The sequence below is a fragment of the Trichosurus vulpecula genome, chromosome 3 (genome assembly GCF_011100635.1).
Source record: "Trichosurus vulpecula isolate mTriVul1 chromosome 3, mTriVul1.pri, whole genome shotgun sequence".
Taxonomy (NCBI): Eukaryota; Metazoa; Chordata; class Mammalia; order Diprotodontia; family Phalangeridae; genus Trichosurus; species Trichosurus vulpecula.
The window spans coordinates 144448744-144465596 of NC_050575.1; the positions used below are offsets into that span (position 1 = coordinate 144448744).

General features: G+C 34.5%; 1 protein-coding gene across 3 annotated transcripts in view; it reads left to right on the plus strand.

The window, feature by feature from the left end:
- PHKB (phosphorylase kinase regulatory subunit beta) overlaps window positions 1-16853 on the plus strand; it is a 246947-nt gene that overhangs the window by 34888 nt on the left and 195206 nt on the right. For all 3 annotated transcript variants that reach the window (XM_036751888.1, XM_036751890.1, XM_036751889.1), the window contains exons 2-3: window positions 4887-4976; window positions 6900-7038. In XM_036751888.1, coding sequence (XP_036607783.1) covers window positions 4887-4976; window positions 6900-7038 — 229 coding nt within the window. The remainder of the gene's footprint in view (window positions 1-4886; window positions 4977-6899; window positions 7039-16853) is intronic.

Below are 16853 nucleotides of genomic sequence, written 5' to 3' on the forward strand. Positions count from 1 at the left end.
GACATTCTGTTGGAGGAGATGGGATGGAAAGAGATCATTTAAACAGGTAGAGGAGATTAGCCTTAGTGAGGCTTAAGACCACTTCATCATGTGAGACATTGGTGAAGAAAGAGATAGTGACAGATGGCATCTGAGTGAGATGAGATAAGGAAGAGGGGAGAAAAGAGAGTTCACAAAGAATGGCCTAAATTTTTTTCTGTAAAATATGAGGCAAGGATTTAATTTCATGATTTCTACTTAGTTCTAAGTCTCTTTTTCTCCAGTACTTCAGAGTCCTCTATTCTGTTAAAAATTCATTTTTTCCTCTATACAATTATATTCTTTTTTTTCACAGAGTTTTTAAATCTTATTTATATGCTTTTGATTTTTGCATTTTGGAATATCATATTACAAGATTTTCTCTCCTTTATAGTAATTTCTGCCAAGTCGTATTTGTTCTTTACTGTACTTCATTGATACTTAATCTTTTTTTGGCTAGTTGTAGTAAATTTTTTTTTTAACTTAGAAGCTCTAGATTTTGGCTGATATTCCTGGGTATTTTCCATATTGTGTTTCCATAAAGAAATAATATTATCTATATCTGTGTTTATATCTGTCTCTAACTTTATATCTATCTCTCTGTCTACATACATATTCCATTTTTACTTTGCTCTCTGGTTCTAATAGATCTGGGTAGGCTTGGTTTTTTTTAATGATTTCTTGAAACATAATATCTAGACTTTTTGTTGGATCATGATTTTCAGGGATTCTGATGATTCTTAAATTATTTCACTTGAATTTTTCTCCAGGTCAGTTTTTTTATAGTAACTATTCAGTTTAAAATTTGTTTTTTCATTTTTTGAGTTGTGTCAAATATTTCTTTTCTAATGGAATTAAAATTCCATTTTCTCCGTCCCATTTTTCAAAGAGTTCATTACTTTGGTAACATTTTCTTCCCTTTGCTTTACACTATTTTCCTTTTTTCTTCCTGAGCTCTCATTTCATTTCTTATTTTTTAAAAAACTTCTTCCTCTATTTTTCCTGTCCACTCATGTATTCCTTTTTGTTCAAGCCATTTTCTCCACTAAGGCTCTAAATGTAGTTGTTATGGGTACTTGCTTCTGGGATTACCCCCCAGGCTTCTTTTAGTGAGAAAGTACTTCCTAATGGTGTGTGATTGTGGCAGCGATCTGCTAGCAGCTGCTGTAGTTGCTGCACCCACCAACAGCCAGCACACAGAAAGTTGCCAACACAGGTTCTTTGATCTGCTTTACTAAGGAAAGTAGCATTAAGGGGTTACAATCTTACTTAAATCTAACATACAAATATCATTCCCTTAGTTCAGGAAAAAAAAAAACCCAGCACCCTGAACTTCTGAGCAAATACAAACAAATTACAAACATACATTGTAAACAGACCAAATACAATTCATAGTTACCAAGAAACCATCAACATCTGGGTGAGCCAGGAGGCTCTTAGAGTGGCTGCCCAGGGTCCCATTCCTCCAGGAGTGAAAGTCTCAAACAAATAGCTCTGTTCTCTCTTTTTATACAGTCTTTGGACATCATCAAACTTCATCTGAGCAACCAGATCTTAGGTGCCTACTATTGGCTTAGCAACTCCCCTTAGGACCCTGAGGGCTTCACGCTCACATAGGCTTAGCACCTAGTAATTAGGGGTTTGGGCCTGGGGTTTAGCACCTAGTAAGACTCAGTCAAAGAGATTGATTAATTTATAATTCTAAAACAGTAAGAAAGTCCCTTATTTTCCTCTTTATCTCATATTTTCATCTCAGATCTTGATTTGTGATTTTGTGCTCAGTCCAGTCTCCTTGGATGGGTTGGAAGGACCTTGTTTGGTCCAGTCTCCTCTGTAGTCTACATGCTTATGTCTCTGCTGCTACAAATAGAGTGGCTACCATTAGTCCCCAGCCTCTGCCTTAATCCTTGGCTTCTGGTGTCTTTGTGGTCCACTGAGGTTCCTGGCCTCAGCTAGACCATCTTCTTCTTGTACTGCAAGTTGGCTTATTCCCCTTCTGTAGCCTCAGTAGGACTCAGTGGGGTACTCAAGATTATGTTGGCCTTGGGCTGGCCTTCAGAGCTCAGGTACCACTATCTAGGTGTTGAGTTGGCCCTGTTGGCCCTGCTGGGGCTCCTAATGGTATGAAGAGTGCATAGCCAGGTTTTGTCTCCCTGAGGAGTGATGTGTGGGAGCTGTCTTTGTGACTTCTTCTATTCTGACAAGATGGTTTGCAGATCTGGCTTTAGGTTCCCAATCCTGCATTGGCTTATTACATACCTTATCTTCATAGCCTGTCTGGCTTTGAGTTTATTCATGACATCTTGTGCTGGCTTCCCTGTTGTTCCCTCTCATCTACCTCTCCTGGCTTTTGGCTGTCTTTATATACAGTTTTGTACCAGGTGGAGTAATTTATTTCCATGTCTTTTCAATTTATCATTCATCTTTTGGGGATACTTTTCAGCTATTTACAGAGGTTTATATGGGAGAAGTGAGCATTTCTGCATTTTACCTTGCCAGTTTAACTGAAAATCTCTCTTTTTGGTTCCTTAAGGGTAACCCAAAAGGGGAATGCTGACCCCAAATATTAGCTCCTACCAGTACTTTTATGCCTCAGCTTTACCTGGCTATTTCATTTATGTTTGTCTACTAAGGGATCATTTGACATAGTGAGACTAGTATTGGGATCTTTTTTCTTCTGTTACTATTAGCTCCTAGGTGTCATGTTGTACTGAAATGACAGGCTAGGCCATACATTTCCTAGTTATGAAGATAGACTGACCATTCTTCATCAGGATGTCATTCCAGCTTTCCTCCATTGTAAATCCTGGCTATATACAGATATTCCATTACCCCAGAGCAGGGCATTATTCTTTTCCAAAGGTTGTTCACACAATAGAAGGTAAAGAGATTGCTTCTTTGAATGTGTGAGTCTTTCTGTGACACTTCTAAAATCTTGGCTTTAAAGTATCATACCTGTCATAGTAATTTTAGGAGTAAAATGCTTTGATTTTCTTTTAAAGCAGAGCCCTAGTGAATCTAAAAATATCCATGCCACCCATCCTCTGTCAACTTTTATTTATACTCTATTTTTGACTGTGCAACATTCGTTACTTGAATATAAAGTGTGTTAATTTTGATCCTATGATCTTTGTGAAGTTTAAGTGCTTTTAGCAAGAAGAGACATAATATTTAGCCTCTATACCTTAATGTTGAGTGCACCTTTTGGTAGTTTTCAAGGCAGAGAAATACAAATGGTCCATATTATATCCCAAATAACAGGATCTGATGACCTCTTAATACCTAGCAAAAGTAAGGAGGGTTTAGATAGGAAAAGATGAAATAACTGGCTGACTGTCATTGAAGTATATAGACTTGGAACAGCTGATCATCATTTTTTTCCTTTCTAGTTTTTTGGAGGGGTTAGTGGAGAGAGACATTAATTTTCTTTCCTCTTATAGTGTTTGCCACATTTTTATTATTCTCATAAGCTATATTTTTAAAAATATTCTTATGAACTTGGCAAATAGCAACAATTGCAAATATTTCTATATATCTAGAACAGAATAAGAGGATTGTATATGAAACAATAACTGTTGTATATAGCTTTTCATTTAAACTACATAATAAATTTAACAGAATAGTGTTGGCATTGGCCTGCTTGTCTGTGTCCATTTCTGAATTTCCTTCTGCTCACTTAATTTTTTTAAATTAATGTTTCACTTACGTTTTTATTCTCTGTTTTGTCATGAGTATCACTACCTCCTTTTCCCCCTGCATGTCTCCTTTTTCTACCCCCACCCCTCCCTTAAGTCCCTGCCTCATATCAAGTATAGTCAAGTAAAATAAATCCATACATTGGCTGTATCTGAAAAAGGTGTTTTATTCTGTACTTCAACTCTCTGCTCATAATCAAACTCCTTGAGTCATGAGTGGTCATTGTATTGTTCCAAATTCTTAAGTCTTTCAAATTTATTTTCCTTTGCAATGTTGTAGCATGATTTATTTTCCTGGTTCTACCTACTTCATTTTGCCTCAGTTGTATGTCTTCCAGGTTTCTCTGAATCTGTCCCTTTTAAAATTTCATATAACTCTATATTTCATTTTAATTATATATTATAATTAGTTTATCCATCATTCAGCTGCTGGGCTGTAACAAACATTTATTTTATAAATAGCTTTGCACATATGCATCCTTTCCCTTTATCTTTGATTTTTCAGAGATATTAGTCTAGTAGTGGTATTTCTAGGTCTAAGGGTATGTACAGTTTAGTGACTAAATGGCTATCATTCCAAATCGTTTTACAGAATGGCTCAACAAATTGATACGTCCACCAACATTTCATTAGATTTCCTGACTTCCTGTAGCCCTGCCACCACTTTTCATTTTTCCTTTTTTGTCATTTTTGACAGTCTGATAGGTATGAGGTGGGATTTTAGAATTAATTTAATTTTCAATTCTTTTATTATTGGTAATTTGGTGCATTTTTTCCCTACATAGCTTACATTTCTTTTGAGGACTGGGAGGCTTTTATTTCTTATAATTAATAGTATTAGATAAATATTATTTAAATTGTTTTTTCTAACATCTACACATGCTTTTCTCAAAGAAACTTTGGAAAGTATTTAACTGATACCTTTATGACTAGCACATGAGTATTATGGATTTGGGGTTTTTTACAACTTGACATAAATGAGCAAGCAGTTAAATATTATGGTTTAAGCATAATCTTACTGGTGTCCCCTCTTTTCTGAAGGGCAAGCTGTACTATAATGAAATGATTTGCATGACAATGAAATAGCTAGAAAGTGCTAAGTTATGTACAGATGTTTCTTTTTGTATATTTTTTGAGTAAAAATATGGAATTTGATGGAATTTTTTTTTTTAGGCTCAGTTTATGAACCTCTTAAAAGCATTAACCTTCCAAGACCTGACAATGAAAGTCTGTGGGATAAATTGGATCATTATTACAGAATTGGTAAGCAAAGAATGAGGAATAAGTATTTTGAATATCTTTATTTTTGTAGTTACTCTTTTACATACCTATTCTATCTTTTTCTATGAAAGTATTGTTTCTAGCATCTGATTTGTTGGGTCTTCTATGCACTAAGAAAGTGCACATCCATTCATAAGTGGATGAAAAAACCCATCTCTGTCCCATCAGTTACTTTAATGATTGGAAAATTGTTAATATCTTTCCATAACTATTTCCTTTTGTTCTTCTGAGAAAGCAAATATGACAACCTATTTGAAGGTATTTGATTTAATATTCTGATAATTCAAGGTTCTGTGGTTTTATCAGGATGGGAACCACTTCTACCAACGTAGTTTATAGCCCTTATACCACTTTATAGATAGACTTGAAGAGTGACTGTTGCTATAAATAGGGGGTCCTTGTGGGAACAGTAACTGGGTTGATTCTGACCTCAGTTATGCATATGTGTGTATATGCACATTTGTGTATATGTACATTAGCACTAGTGAGTGCCACTTTTCCGATAAATCTTTCCTTGATCCCTCAGTTTTTTGTGTCCTCTTCCTCTTCAAATTGCCTTCTTTTTAATCATTTGTGTACATGTTTTTCTCATAATAGATTGTCAATTTATTTACATGAACTGTTTGATTTTTGTCTTTTGTTCTGAGCATCTATCACGATGTTTTGAACATACAAGACATTTAATAGATATATTTCAGTTGTATTGAATTCAAGTGTGTGCCTGTGCAAAATTATAAAGATCTTTTGGGACAAAGTTCTGCTCTTTTGAAAAATTAATAAAATTGCCGCAAATTAGCAAGTTACAGTATTTACCTCTCAGCACTGAAATACTCATTTGCAGAAAAAGGAGCGCACTTTTTCGTGGCTTAAATTCTGTGGAAGAAGAGAATAATTTGCGTCAGTTTTGATAACAAAAGCTAGGTTAGTTTTATTTAATGTATTTTGGAGGAATATAGCATTCATCCATTTAAGAGACTGAAAAATAGGAATGAAATAACTTTTATGAAATGCCATTATGTATGTTTGCATTCCAATTTTTAGGACTTCTAAACCAAAACAGAATCACAAATTAACTTCAGCCTGCTATTTATTTAAATGAAACCTTAGAGAAATGGCTTGTTTATATGCTGCTGTTAGCTCATGTGAGAGTGGTTCTAAAGTGCTGAAACAGAACTTGTATGATGTATTATACAAAATTGATCTCCTAGTGTGAAGGACAGGGACAAAACACTTCTTCATTTGACAAAGCACCTGGAGTTCTGTGTTCTTGTTTGATCTATTGACATTTTATCGTTTTGTAGGTTCATTGCTTTTGCCATCCCTGTAGAGAAAGTGACAGTCCAATTAACTTATCGCCATTCATAGTAGCAGTAGCCAACTTAGGCTGCTCTTTGCCATTCATCTAGTTCAGGCTTTACTCACTGAAACTGATTTGTTTCCTTAGTTGGAGAGGTCTGTTGAATTGACTTCTAATGGGTCATTTTCAACTACTTTGACTCTTTTGGAATTGTCAACAAGTTTATTGACAAAGGAACATCAGTGAAGGAGACCATGAAGTCATGTTAACTTCTAAATTCATCTATCTAGTTTTTGATACTGCTAAAATACATTTAACTCATTTCTTCCTACCTTGCCAAAGAATAGGGTTTCAAAGGGAAGATAAAGAAATCCCATTTAAATTGAAGTAAATTTCACTAAGATGATTTTTTTCATCTGCCCTTTCATCAACACAAATTTCATGATAGGGAAAAAGCTCATTTCAATTTTACTTTCTATGTAATTAAAAATTTAAATTAAAAAAGACTTAGTAGAACAGGATATGATTCTAAAAATAGGGCATCAGCATTTTGTCCAAAGAATATGGATAGATTATTTATTCATTATGGGTCATGTTTCTAATTTCAGTCAAATCAACGGTGCTGTTGTATCAAAGTCCAACTACTGGTCTCTTCCCCACAAAAACTTGTGCTGATGACCAGAAGGCCAAGGTTCAAGACAGCCTTTACTGTGCTGCTAGTGCCTGGGCATTAGCACTTGCATATAGGTAAGTGAGTGTCTTTGACTTGTAACTCTTAGTCAAGCTAAATGTTACCCACTAATCAGACCTGTTAGGAAGCTCTTTGCATTATTTATTAACTTTCTGACTCTCTCCCTTCTGATGGTAGTTTTCCTGGGAACTGGATGTCAAATCATCTTAATTTTCCTTCCACTCTTGGTAATTCACAATTCACCAGCATAGATCTCTGCCTTACATGACATTTTTGGGGACAGAACTGGCCACACCTTGATGCTGGGCTCTTTCCCTCCGGCTTAGTGGAGTGCCACACAGAACTCCCCAACTCTAACACACACATATTCCCTGCCCTGTTCTTTCTCCTCCTTACTTCTCTGACCCAGTGGCACAGAGTTTTGCCATATTGCTGTTGCAGTTTCAACAAATTTCTACCTTTTGGATCCTTGGCACTGCAAGAAGGAGTAGAGGTCAGGGTATAGAGTTGAGCTCCCTCTGCTTGAGCTGAAGCACCGAATGCTGTCACAGGGTTGTCAAGGCCTGGGAAAATTTCTATCACTTGGATTTTGGATCTTGGAGGCACTGGGAGGAAGAAAGGCTTGGGATGTGGAGCCGAATTACGTTGCAAGCTCATGGGTCATTTTATGTAACTCTTCTACCAGGAGCAAGTGTGGTGAGCAGTTGGAGAAGGAGTGGTGACAGAGTGTGTGTTAGGCATTAGTATTTATCTTGTTTGGATTCTTAGTGTCCTAGACTAATGAGAGAGCTGAAATTACTTATCTCTGTTATGTAATTTCTATTTGGGAGAGGTTTGAGAGGTCATGAAGAGCACAGAAAGTGTCTAATCTTTCATCTTGGTCATGTCAAGCCCTCTTCTTTTATATATGAGGAAATTTAGCTTAAGAGAAGAGAAGAGACATACCCCAAAGTCACTTAGCTACTGAAAAGTAGTACTCCAGATCCTGTGCTCTTTATGCTACATTATGCCTTCTCTCCCAAGGCATTCAAGTGTGTTCTCTTTGCATCCACAGTGAGGGCTGCTTTTAATATTTTGGTATCAATCATACCTTTGTTTCTGTAATTGACATTTTTGGAGGAAGGGATATGCTCATGGTATCCTCTCTGGGTCAAAGGGGTACAGAAAGTTTAGTTGTTTTTCTTACATAATTCCAAACTGATAGAATTAATAGTTGGATCACTTCACCATGCCATAAGCAATATAGCAAAGTGCCTGTCTTTCACAGCCTACATTTGACTGTTCTTACCTTTGAGTTCTTGCAAATTTGAAAAATATAAAGTAAAATTTTGTAGCTATTTTAATTGGAATATCTTCTATTATTAGTTATTGGGACCACATTTTCTGTGTAGTTATTGATAGGTTTGCAGTTCTTCTTTTGAAAACAATGCTTATCTTTTGATCACTTAGCTGTTGGGGAATAGTTATTATATGTACCTGAGCGAATTTAGATATCAGACTTCAAAAAACATTTTTATTAAGATTTTTTTTCTTTTTACATTGCCTTCATTTCCGATTAAATCCTTTCCCATTCCTTCACCTAATGAGTTATTGATTCCGTCTAACAAAAAAGGTCTTTTATAAATCATATTTAAAAGCAAATATGCTCCTGCTTTTTAAAGCAAATATTTTCCTGCTCTTCAGTGGTCTAATTCTCCCTTAGTTAATGTCCTTCATGCAGAAACTTTTAATTTCATGTCAACAGCATCAGCTATCTTTTATGATCTCTTCTATTTCTTTTTTAGTTAAAAATTCTCTCCTATACTGTAAAACATAAGCCCCAATTAGGTCAGTCACAAAAAGAAAGGCGTCAGATAGTTCAATATGTTTATAGCAATACTTTTTCTGGCAGCAAAATACTTAAAAGAACTTAGTTGATCATTGATTGGGTAATAACTAAGCAAATTACATTATTTGTGGTATGTAAGAAATGATGGATATGAAGAATTCTGAAGAAGACATATGAACTTATTTAAAGAGATATAAGCATAATAAAAGCAGTATACACAGTAACTCCACAATGTAAGTAAAAACAGTACCAACAAAACAGAAACTGAATGCTATGTGATTATAATAACCATTGCCATAGAGAAGCAGTATGAGAATATATGTCCTTCTTTTCTTCAAATAGTTAAGATAGACTGTATATAATAATATTAAACTTATTTAATGTATTAGTTTTGCTGAACTGTTTTTTAAAAAAAAATTCTTTGAAAGGACTGCTTTCTGAGAGTGTGTGGGAAATTGATACGTTGGGAAATGAAAGTGATATAAAAATGAGATATCAATAAAAAATTTCTCACTCTAACCAAAGTTGTGACTCAGTTAATCAACAAGCATTAATTGCCTACTTCAGGTGCTGTGGATTCAAAGACAAAAATGAAAGGTTCTCTGCCCTCAAAGAGCTTACTTCCATCTGAGGAAATGACATGTACACAATTAAATATATATGTGAAAGATTTAGTTAGAGGGTAGCAGTTATTATTCATTTGCAGGAGCCACATTTAATGTCAGAATTTTTATGTAAACTGAATTTTTGTCTGGTAAAAAGGCTTTGTAATTGAAATTTATTTAGAAATAACCTTTATGCCTTGTCCAAATTAATATGGTATAAATAAAATATCCATAATTCTTCTCTGCTGGGCTGTATTGAGTGCTAGATTTACATTGCCTAACTGGATGCGTACTCCAGTTTTCTGTCTTGTCCAAGTTTCTGTTCTGGTATGATCTCCAGGAACTGAAGATCCCTTCTATAATATGTTGAGGTATTGGAGTAGAAAACTGAATGTCATATTGATGTGTTAGAGTAGAATATTAGTAGAGGTTCCTCCCTACCATTCATTTGACTAATATTGATTTCTGTAACCCATTACTAGTTTTAAACTCTTGGCTTTTTATACTAACTGACAAAAGCCACACAGACACCAGACTTGAACCTGATCCTTATTGATGTACTCTGAGTACAAATCTAGCTGCCTTGTTCTCTTCTGGATATTCTTCTTTTTCTGAGTTTTTAGTTTATGAAATAAGACAAGTATTTCCATAACATACTCTAATAAAAAAGATGATTGCACATGAAACTGCAAATCTGTTATATATAACTTGCTATTCTTCTTAAACATATAATAAAGTTTTTTGAAATTAAAAAAAAATTACTCCCTCCCACCCCCCCCACCCATTTATCATTTCTTTCTCTGAATGCAGATGGCATCTTTTTTCATGTCTTTTATGGTTAATTCGGATATTTGTAATAGTCAAAATGACTTATTTGCTGAAAGTCATTCTTAAGAAACAATATTGCTGTTACGGTATACTGGCTCTTCTTAATGCATACAGCTTTAAATTCCATCTTTTCATGCAAGAACATGACAGGTTTGATATTGAGGGCAATTATATCTTCTAGCCATATAACTGGATTTCTAAAGGAGAAAGTTTTTGTTTGTTTTTTGTTTTTTTTTAAAAACTAATGTCAAGAAAAGTACCAGATTTCTGGGCAGAAACCCTCCTCCCATCTAATCCAGAGTTGCCCAGCTTTGGGTATCTGAACCTTTTAGAGGTGACATTTTGGGGGAAAGTACAGTAGCCTCAGTGCTTTTGGCCTAACCGATACCTCTGAGGCTACTCCCTTGGGGAATGAGAAGGGTACGTATAGCATATATACATGCATTTATGTGTGTTTGTTAGGTTTTGAAACACAGTACCCTTATCATAAAGCCATGTCAAGGTAGAAAATACAGGGGAATCATAATAAATTATTATTGACGATAAAGACTTCTTTCTCTAGAATTCTAAGGTTTACAAACCCAGTGAAGTAGGTCATACAAGTATTTCATCACCATTTTATAGATAGGAGAACTAAGGCTCAGAGGAGTTAAATGAAGGACTATTAAACATTGGAAGGGAAAGCCAACCCAAGTCAGTGACCAGTTTATATTTTAATGACTTACACAGTTTCAGAAACATCATTTCACTTGTCAGTGGACTAACTTCACTGTTTCAGGAAGGGCAAGAATTCCATTCTTTGCCCTCCATGAAGAACCTACATTTGTTTCTTTGTAAAATAATTAAGAAACTTTCTTGGAAAATGCCGTAAATAATTTTAGAATGACAGAACTTAGAGGTCATCTAGTTTGAAAATTCCTCATTTTAAGGATGAGAAAACTGATTTAGAGAACTATTTTCAAGGACATACAATTAGCCAAGTCAGCATTGGTCTAGAACCCAAGTCTCTATATCACTGGTTTATGATTCATTACATAGATAATGTTAAATATATTAATTGTGACAACTGCATAGATAAGATATTAACCAGAGAATTAAGTTTTTGTAGTGTATAGTTGTTAATGACGCAACATAATTATTTTTTAATTACATTTTATTTTTTGTACTCAATGAAAATCTACCTGCTGTCCCTTTCACTGAAAAAGAAAAATACCCTTGTTACAAATATGTATTGTCACATGAAACAGATTCTCACATTGGCCATGTCCAGATAAAATAAATATATCTCATTCTGCACTTTGAGTCCATATCCTTTTTGTGAGGAGGTAGGTAGCATGTTTTATCATTAGTCCTCTGGAACTTTGATTGGTTATTGCATTGATCAGAGTTTCTAAATCTTTCAAGCTTTACAGCATTGTTGTTGCATTGTTCTTCTGGTTTTGCTCACTCTGCTCTCCATCATTTCATATCTGTTTTCCCAGGTTTTTCAGAAATCATCCCATTTATACTTTCTTATAGCACAATAGTATTCTATCACATTCATGTACTTTACCTTGTTCAATTGTTCCCCAACTGATGGGCACTACCTCACTTTCTAGTTTTTGTCAGCTCAAAAAGAACTGCTATAAGTATTTGAGACTGATTTAATAAATTCACTTGTTTAGTTTTTATTGGATACCTCAGAAGTTAGTCTGGATCACTCAGGAGTTAGGGGAAAGGTGGGTCCATGGAGCCATTTGCACCATGCCAAATCATGTGAACAAGTGAGGGTTTTGATCATAGCTTACACCCTAGAGCAAGTTAGTGCTATATGCTTCTGTTGACAGACAGCTTATTTAACAACTAGTCCACTATGATCACTCCTTGACTTTTACCTAGCCATAAAAATAGTCCAGGCAAGGATTTGATAACTTCTGAAATTTCTCAGCAGCATATACATTCTGTGACATGAATTTGTCTTTGTTTTTGCATCTCTTTGTTTGGTGCAGGAGAGGTAGCTACATGTGAGAATGGCTTCCAGAGGCATGACAGTCAAGATGGTTTCCTCTAGTTGCTATTTGTTCTCGTTCTGACTTAATAAGTAAATCCTGCCCAACAGTATTGTTTCTACATAATGATTACCCCCCTCCAAACTACCGAGCTTAATTGTTATAAAAAGATTAATCTATTTTCTCAATAGTTATGTATTGCTTTACTCATAAATTCTTTCCACTTTTTGAACGATATTTTTATTCTTCTAAAGATGAAAGAACCAAATGGAAATTTCCATTTCATATCTCAATCTCATTAGCAAGGGTGAGGAAGTTACAGTAGTACTCTTTACTGAAATGGAAAAAATGGGATCTTTCTGGGATAGTAGCGGTTCTGTCCTGGAATTTGTGATAAAGAGTAGCAAAATTACTCACATAATCTGACCTGTACCCTAGGTTTTGGCAAAACAAATTTCAAGAGGTTCAGAGAAAGATTAGATAGAATCCCATTGGAATAAAATTCTTCAGTGTAAGTCAGCACAGGTAGAGTGAGAAACATGTAATAAAAACCTAAAAAAACCAATATGGATAAATGTACACTAAGACACTTCTGATAACGCTGTGAATTGGTCTACCCTTTCTGGTAAGCATTTGAGAATTATGCAATGAAATTGATTAAAATGCCTTTACCCTTTGACGTAGAAATCCCCTTTCCAGGTATATAGCCCTTGGAGGTCAAAGACCAAAAGAAAAATTCCATCTTTACCACAATATTTATGGCAACACTTTGTGATAACAAAGAACTAGAAACAGAGTAGGTATTCATTGATTGAGAAGTGGTTCAACATTGATTGGGAAGTTGTTAAACAAATTGTGGTCCCTGAATGTGTTGTGCCATAAGAAATGATAAATGTGAATTTCATAGAATGATGGGAAAACTTATACAAATACAGAGAAAAGGAAGCAGAGTTAAACCAATATACACAATGCTACAGTGTGAGCATAATAGCAATAAGAAAACTGAACCTTGCACTTATAATAATGTAGCATTTTTCTGCAGAAAGAGATAAGAAAATGTGTCTTCCTCTATTTAGAAAAGGGAAAGTGGGGGGAAATGTGATGGTGGAACTGTGAACATACTGTTAGATTTAGTTGATGTGTGTAATTTTGCTTTTTTATTTTGTTACAAGAGGTAGATATTTGGATTAGGCAGAGAAGCCAGTGTTCGTAAATCAAGGATAATAAAATTAATGTTAATAATATTAATAAAATTAATTGCTTTTATTAAAAGAAGAAACATAGAACATGGGAGCAGGATTTCAGGTAACAGGTAATGAATGCAAAATTCTGTAAGAATGTCAGAATTCCTAAAGGTCAGAATGAGCTTAGGTTAATGAGAATTAAGGACAACAAAATTTGAAGTTATTTTGAGGCAATGAGAAGGATTAAAAGAGTAGTAGGACCACTGCTTGTATGAATAGGATGACAATTGAGAACAGGAGAAAAAAGATGCTTAGCTCTCATTTGCTACAAAAAATATTGCTGCTGTGAATGTTTTGTTTCAGTTCTTAGAGAACAGTTCTTTCATTTACTTTTCAGATTTATTGGACAACTATATGTTAATGTGCCTATATTTTCTTAGCTCTATCAGAATTGACTAGCTCTTTTTTATTGCAATCTTTACCAACTTTATGAGTGTGAGGTAAGAAATATTTCAATATTGTTTTATTTTGGATTTTGAACATTTTTTTATTTCAGTTATTCATTGTATTTCTTTTTACAAAATGAAATTGATCCTATTCCTTGTCCAGTTAGCTGTTAGAGAACGACTCTTATTCTTGAAAATTTTTGTCAGTTCTCCATGGTTCTGAATTTCAGTCTTTGAGAAGTGGAATTAATCAGACTTCAGGGTTGAAGAACTGGAAAAGGATAGATGGACATGGAGTTTTGATCCAAACCAAATGGCTTGATAATGGGACTGAGGAATTGGTTTACCAAATGAAGTATCAAAAGTTTTAGTGTAATGGGAAAAGAGAGATATGTACATGGTGCATTACAGAATTGAATTTGGAGTTAAAGGACTGGTTTAGAATCCTGGTTCTTCTATTTAGTTCCTGTGTTACTCTGGAAAAGCACCTAGTCTTTTTGGACCTCACTTTTTTTATTTGTAAAATGAGGAAACTGGACTAGATGATCTTTGAGGCCTTTTCTATCTTTGGATATATAATCCCATGTCATTGTTTGTTAGATGATGAAGTAGATTCTTTTTTTATTTGTTTCTTTAGGAAAAAAAACAATTGGATAATAATATTATAGGCAATACTTTAATATTGTCTCCTGGTTTCATCTCAGGGGAGAAGGTACTTTATTACTGTGATCATATTTTACATAGGATGTATTTTTGCCATAATTCTCTAAGTCCAAAATTTTTTTAAAAGAAAAAGATGTGGATATAGATAATTTTCACCATTAAGTGATCCATTTTCAATAAAGGGAAATAGAGAGTACATACCTAATAAGTATCACAGACCTTAGAGGGCCATCTAGTTGCATTCTGTTATTTTACAGTGAGGAAACTGAGGTCCAGAGAGGTTAAGTTCCCAAGGAAGTGCAAGTGCCAAAGGTCACATAGGAAGTAAGTGACAAAATCTGAGATTTGAGCACCAGTCCTCTGAATCCAAGGCCAGCACTTTCTTTACTGTGCCATGATGCTTCTAAAATAATGCCTTTTATGACAGTCATCTTTATTTTATGCATTGCCCTTCAGAAAAAGTGAAGAAGTGAAATATAGGATCACAGATTTACAGCTATAATGGATCTTAGAGATTATCTATTCTAACCACCTCCTCTTACAAATGAGAAAACTGAGGCCCAAGAGAAGTTCATTGACATTCCTGAGACGGATGCAGTTCACTCTTCGTAATTTAGAATGTTTTGTGTGTTCCCCAATGGGACGTTTATGATATCTTTGTAGAGGAATTCCTGTGGACTCTTGGAACCAGCAAGAATTTTCACTACTCTCCCAACCTGCTTTTGTTTTCTGTAGATGTAAAAAGATTTTACTCTTCAAGTTTAACTGAAGAGTTTTCCAGTGAAAACAAAACAAGATGCAGCAAGAATTGAATAAAATAAAATTTTTAAGTCTTGCTTCTTGTTTTTCATTAGAGCATGTACGTGGTTAAAATCTTTAAGAATGTTAACTTGAAAGTAGAATTTGTATTATTCAGAATGAATATTGTAGTATTTTGGATCAGTCTGTGAAAGTGTTAAATTTACTTTTCATTTATCTGAGAGTGTGCATATAATGATTTGTCGCAACTATTGCATTTCTTTTTGGCATACTTATTGACTTCTCTGGGTGGCTAGGTGGTACAGTGGATATAGCACTCGATTGGGAATCAGGAAGACTCATCTTTCTTAGGTAAATTTGGCCTCAGACATTTACTAGCTGTGTGATTTTGGGCAAGTCACTGTAATCCTGTTTAGCTCAGTTCCTTATCTGTAAAATGAGCTGGAGAAGGCAAAAGTAAACCACTCCAGTATCTTTGCTAAGAAAACCCCGAAAGGGGTCACAAAGAGTCAGACAAGACTGAAAAAACAACTGAACAATAACAAAAATTGGTTTCTCCCCACCCCCCATGAGACATTTATTAATCTTTTAAGCCTAGCAACATTCTTCTTGCCCAGTATTACCTGTGTACACAGATTGTGCTTAAAGAAGAAAGTATGTCAGTCAATCATGGGACATAGGATAATTGTTACAGGTTATTTGGTTTTATATAAAGTCTTTGGACCTTACTAAATGTATCCCATTGGCAAGAAGTGAGTAGCTTCCTTTTTACATCTAAAAATTAAATCCCAAGTAGAATTTAGTTGGGTATCCCCTTATAATTTTTAATTTGTAGTTTATAGAATGAACAAACTAAAAAAAAAACAAATTTCTAGAAGTAGAGAAAAATATAAGCTGAATTCCATTATGGAATATTATGCAGTGTTTTTCATTATGCTTCGGGTTGTTGGGTTGTTTGTTTGTTTTTTAGCAAATATATTTGAATCATCATGAGTCTTATTTAATGCTTACTAAATATGGGGGCAAAGGTAGTTTTTTTATATAACTTAGAAAACATCTGCTTAATATTTATGTAACATTTCAGACCTCTTTTATTAAGAACTAGAAATAAGCAGAATATTTAACTGAGTCCATTATCACTTGTAAATGCTGCTTCCTCCATTGTTTCCAAATTTTCATGCAGAAATTTAGCTCTTTTAATCCCAACAATGAACTTATGGTGGTACAAGGTAAAACAGACAATATGGTTTCATTTTGTATAGTCTTAAAAAATTTGATGTTTGAGGAAGAAGTTTCATTTAAATAATTGATGATATGTATATAACACAAAGAGGTCAGTAACAAAAAGACTGACTTCATATATACCAAACTATTTGTGGTGGCACTTTTTATAATAGCAAGGAACTAGAAATCAAGTAGATCTACATTTATTGGAAGATGGCCAATTTATGGTTCATGACTGTTAAAAGAAATGAATAACATGATGAATATAGAAAAGCATGAGAAGATTTAACTCATAAAGTGTTACATAACCGGAAAAGGAAAACAATGTGCACTACCATGACTACAG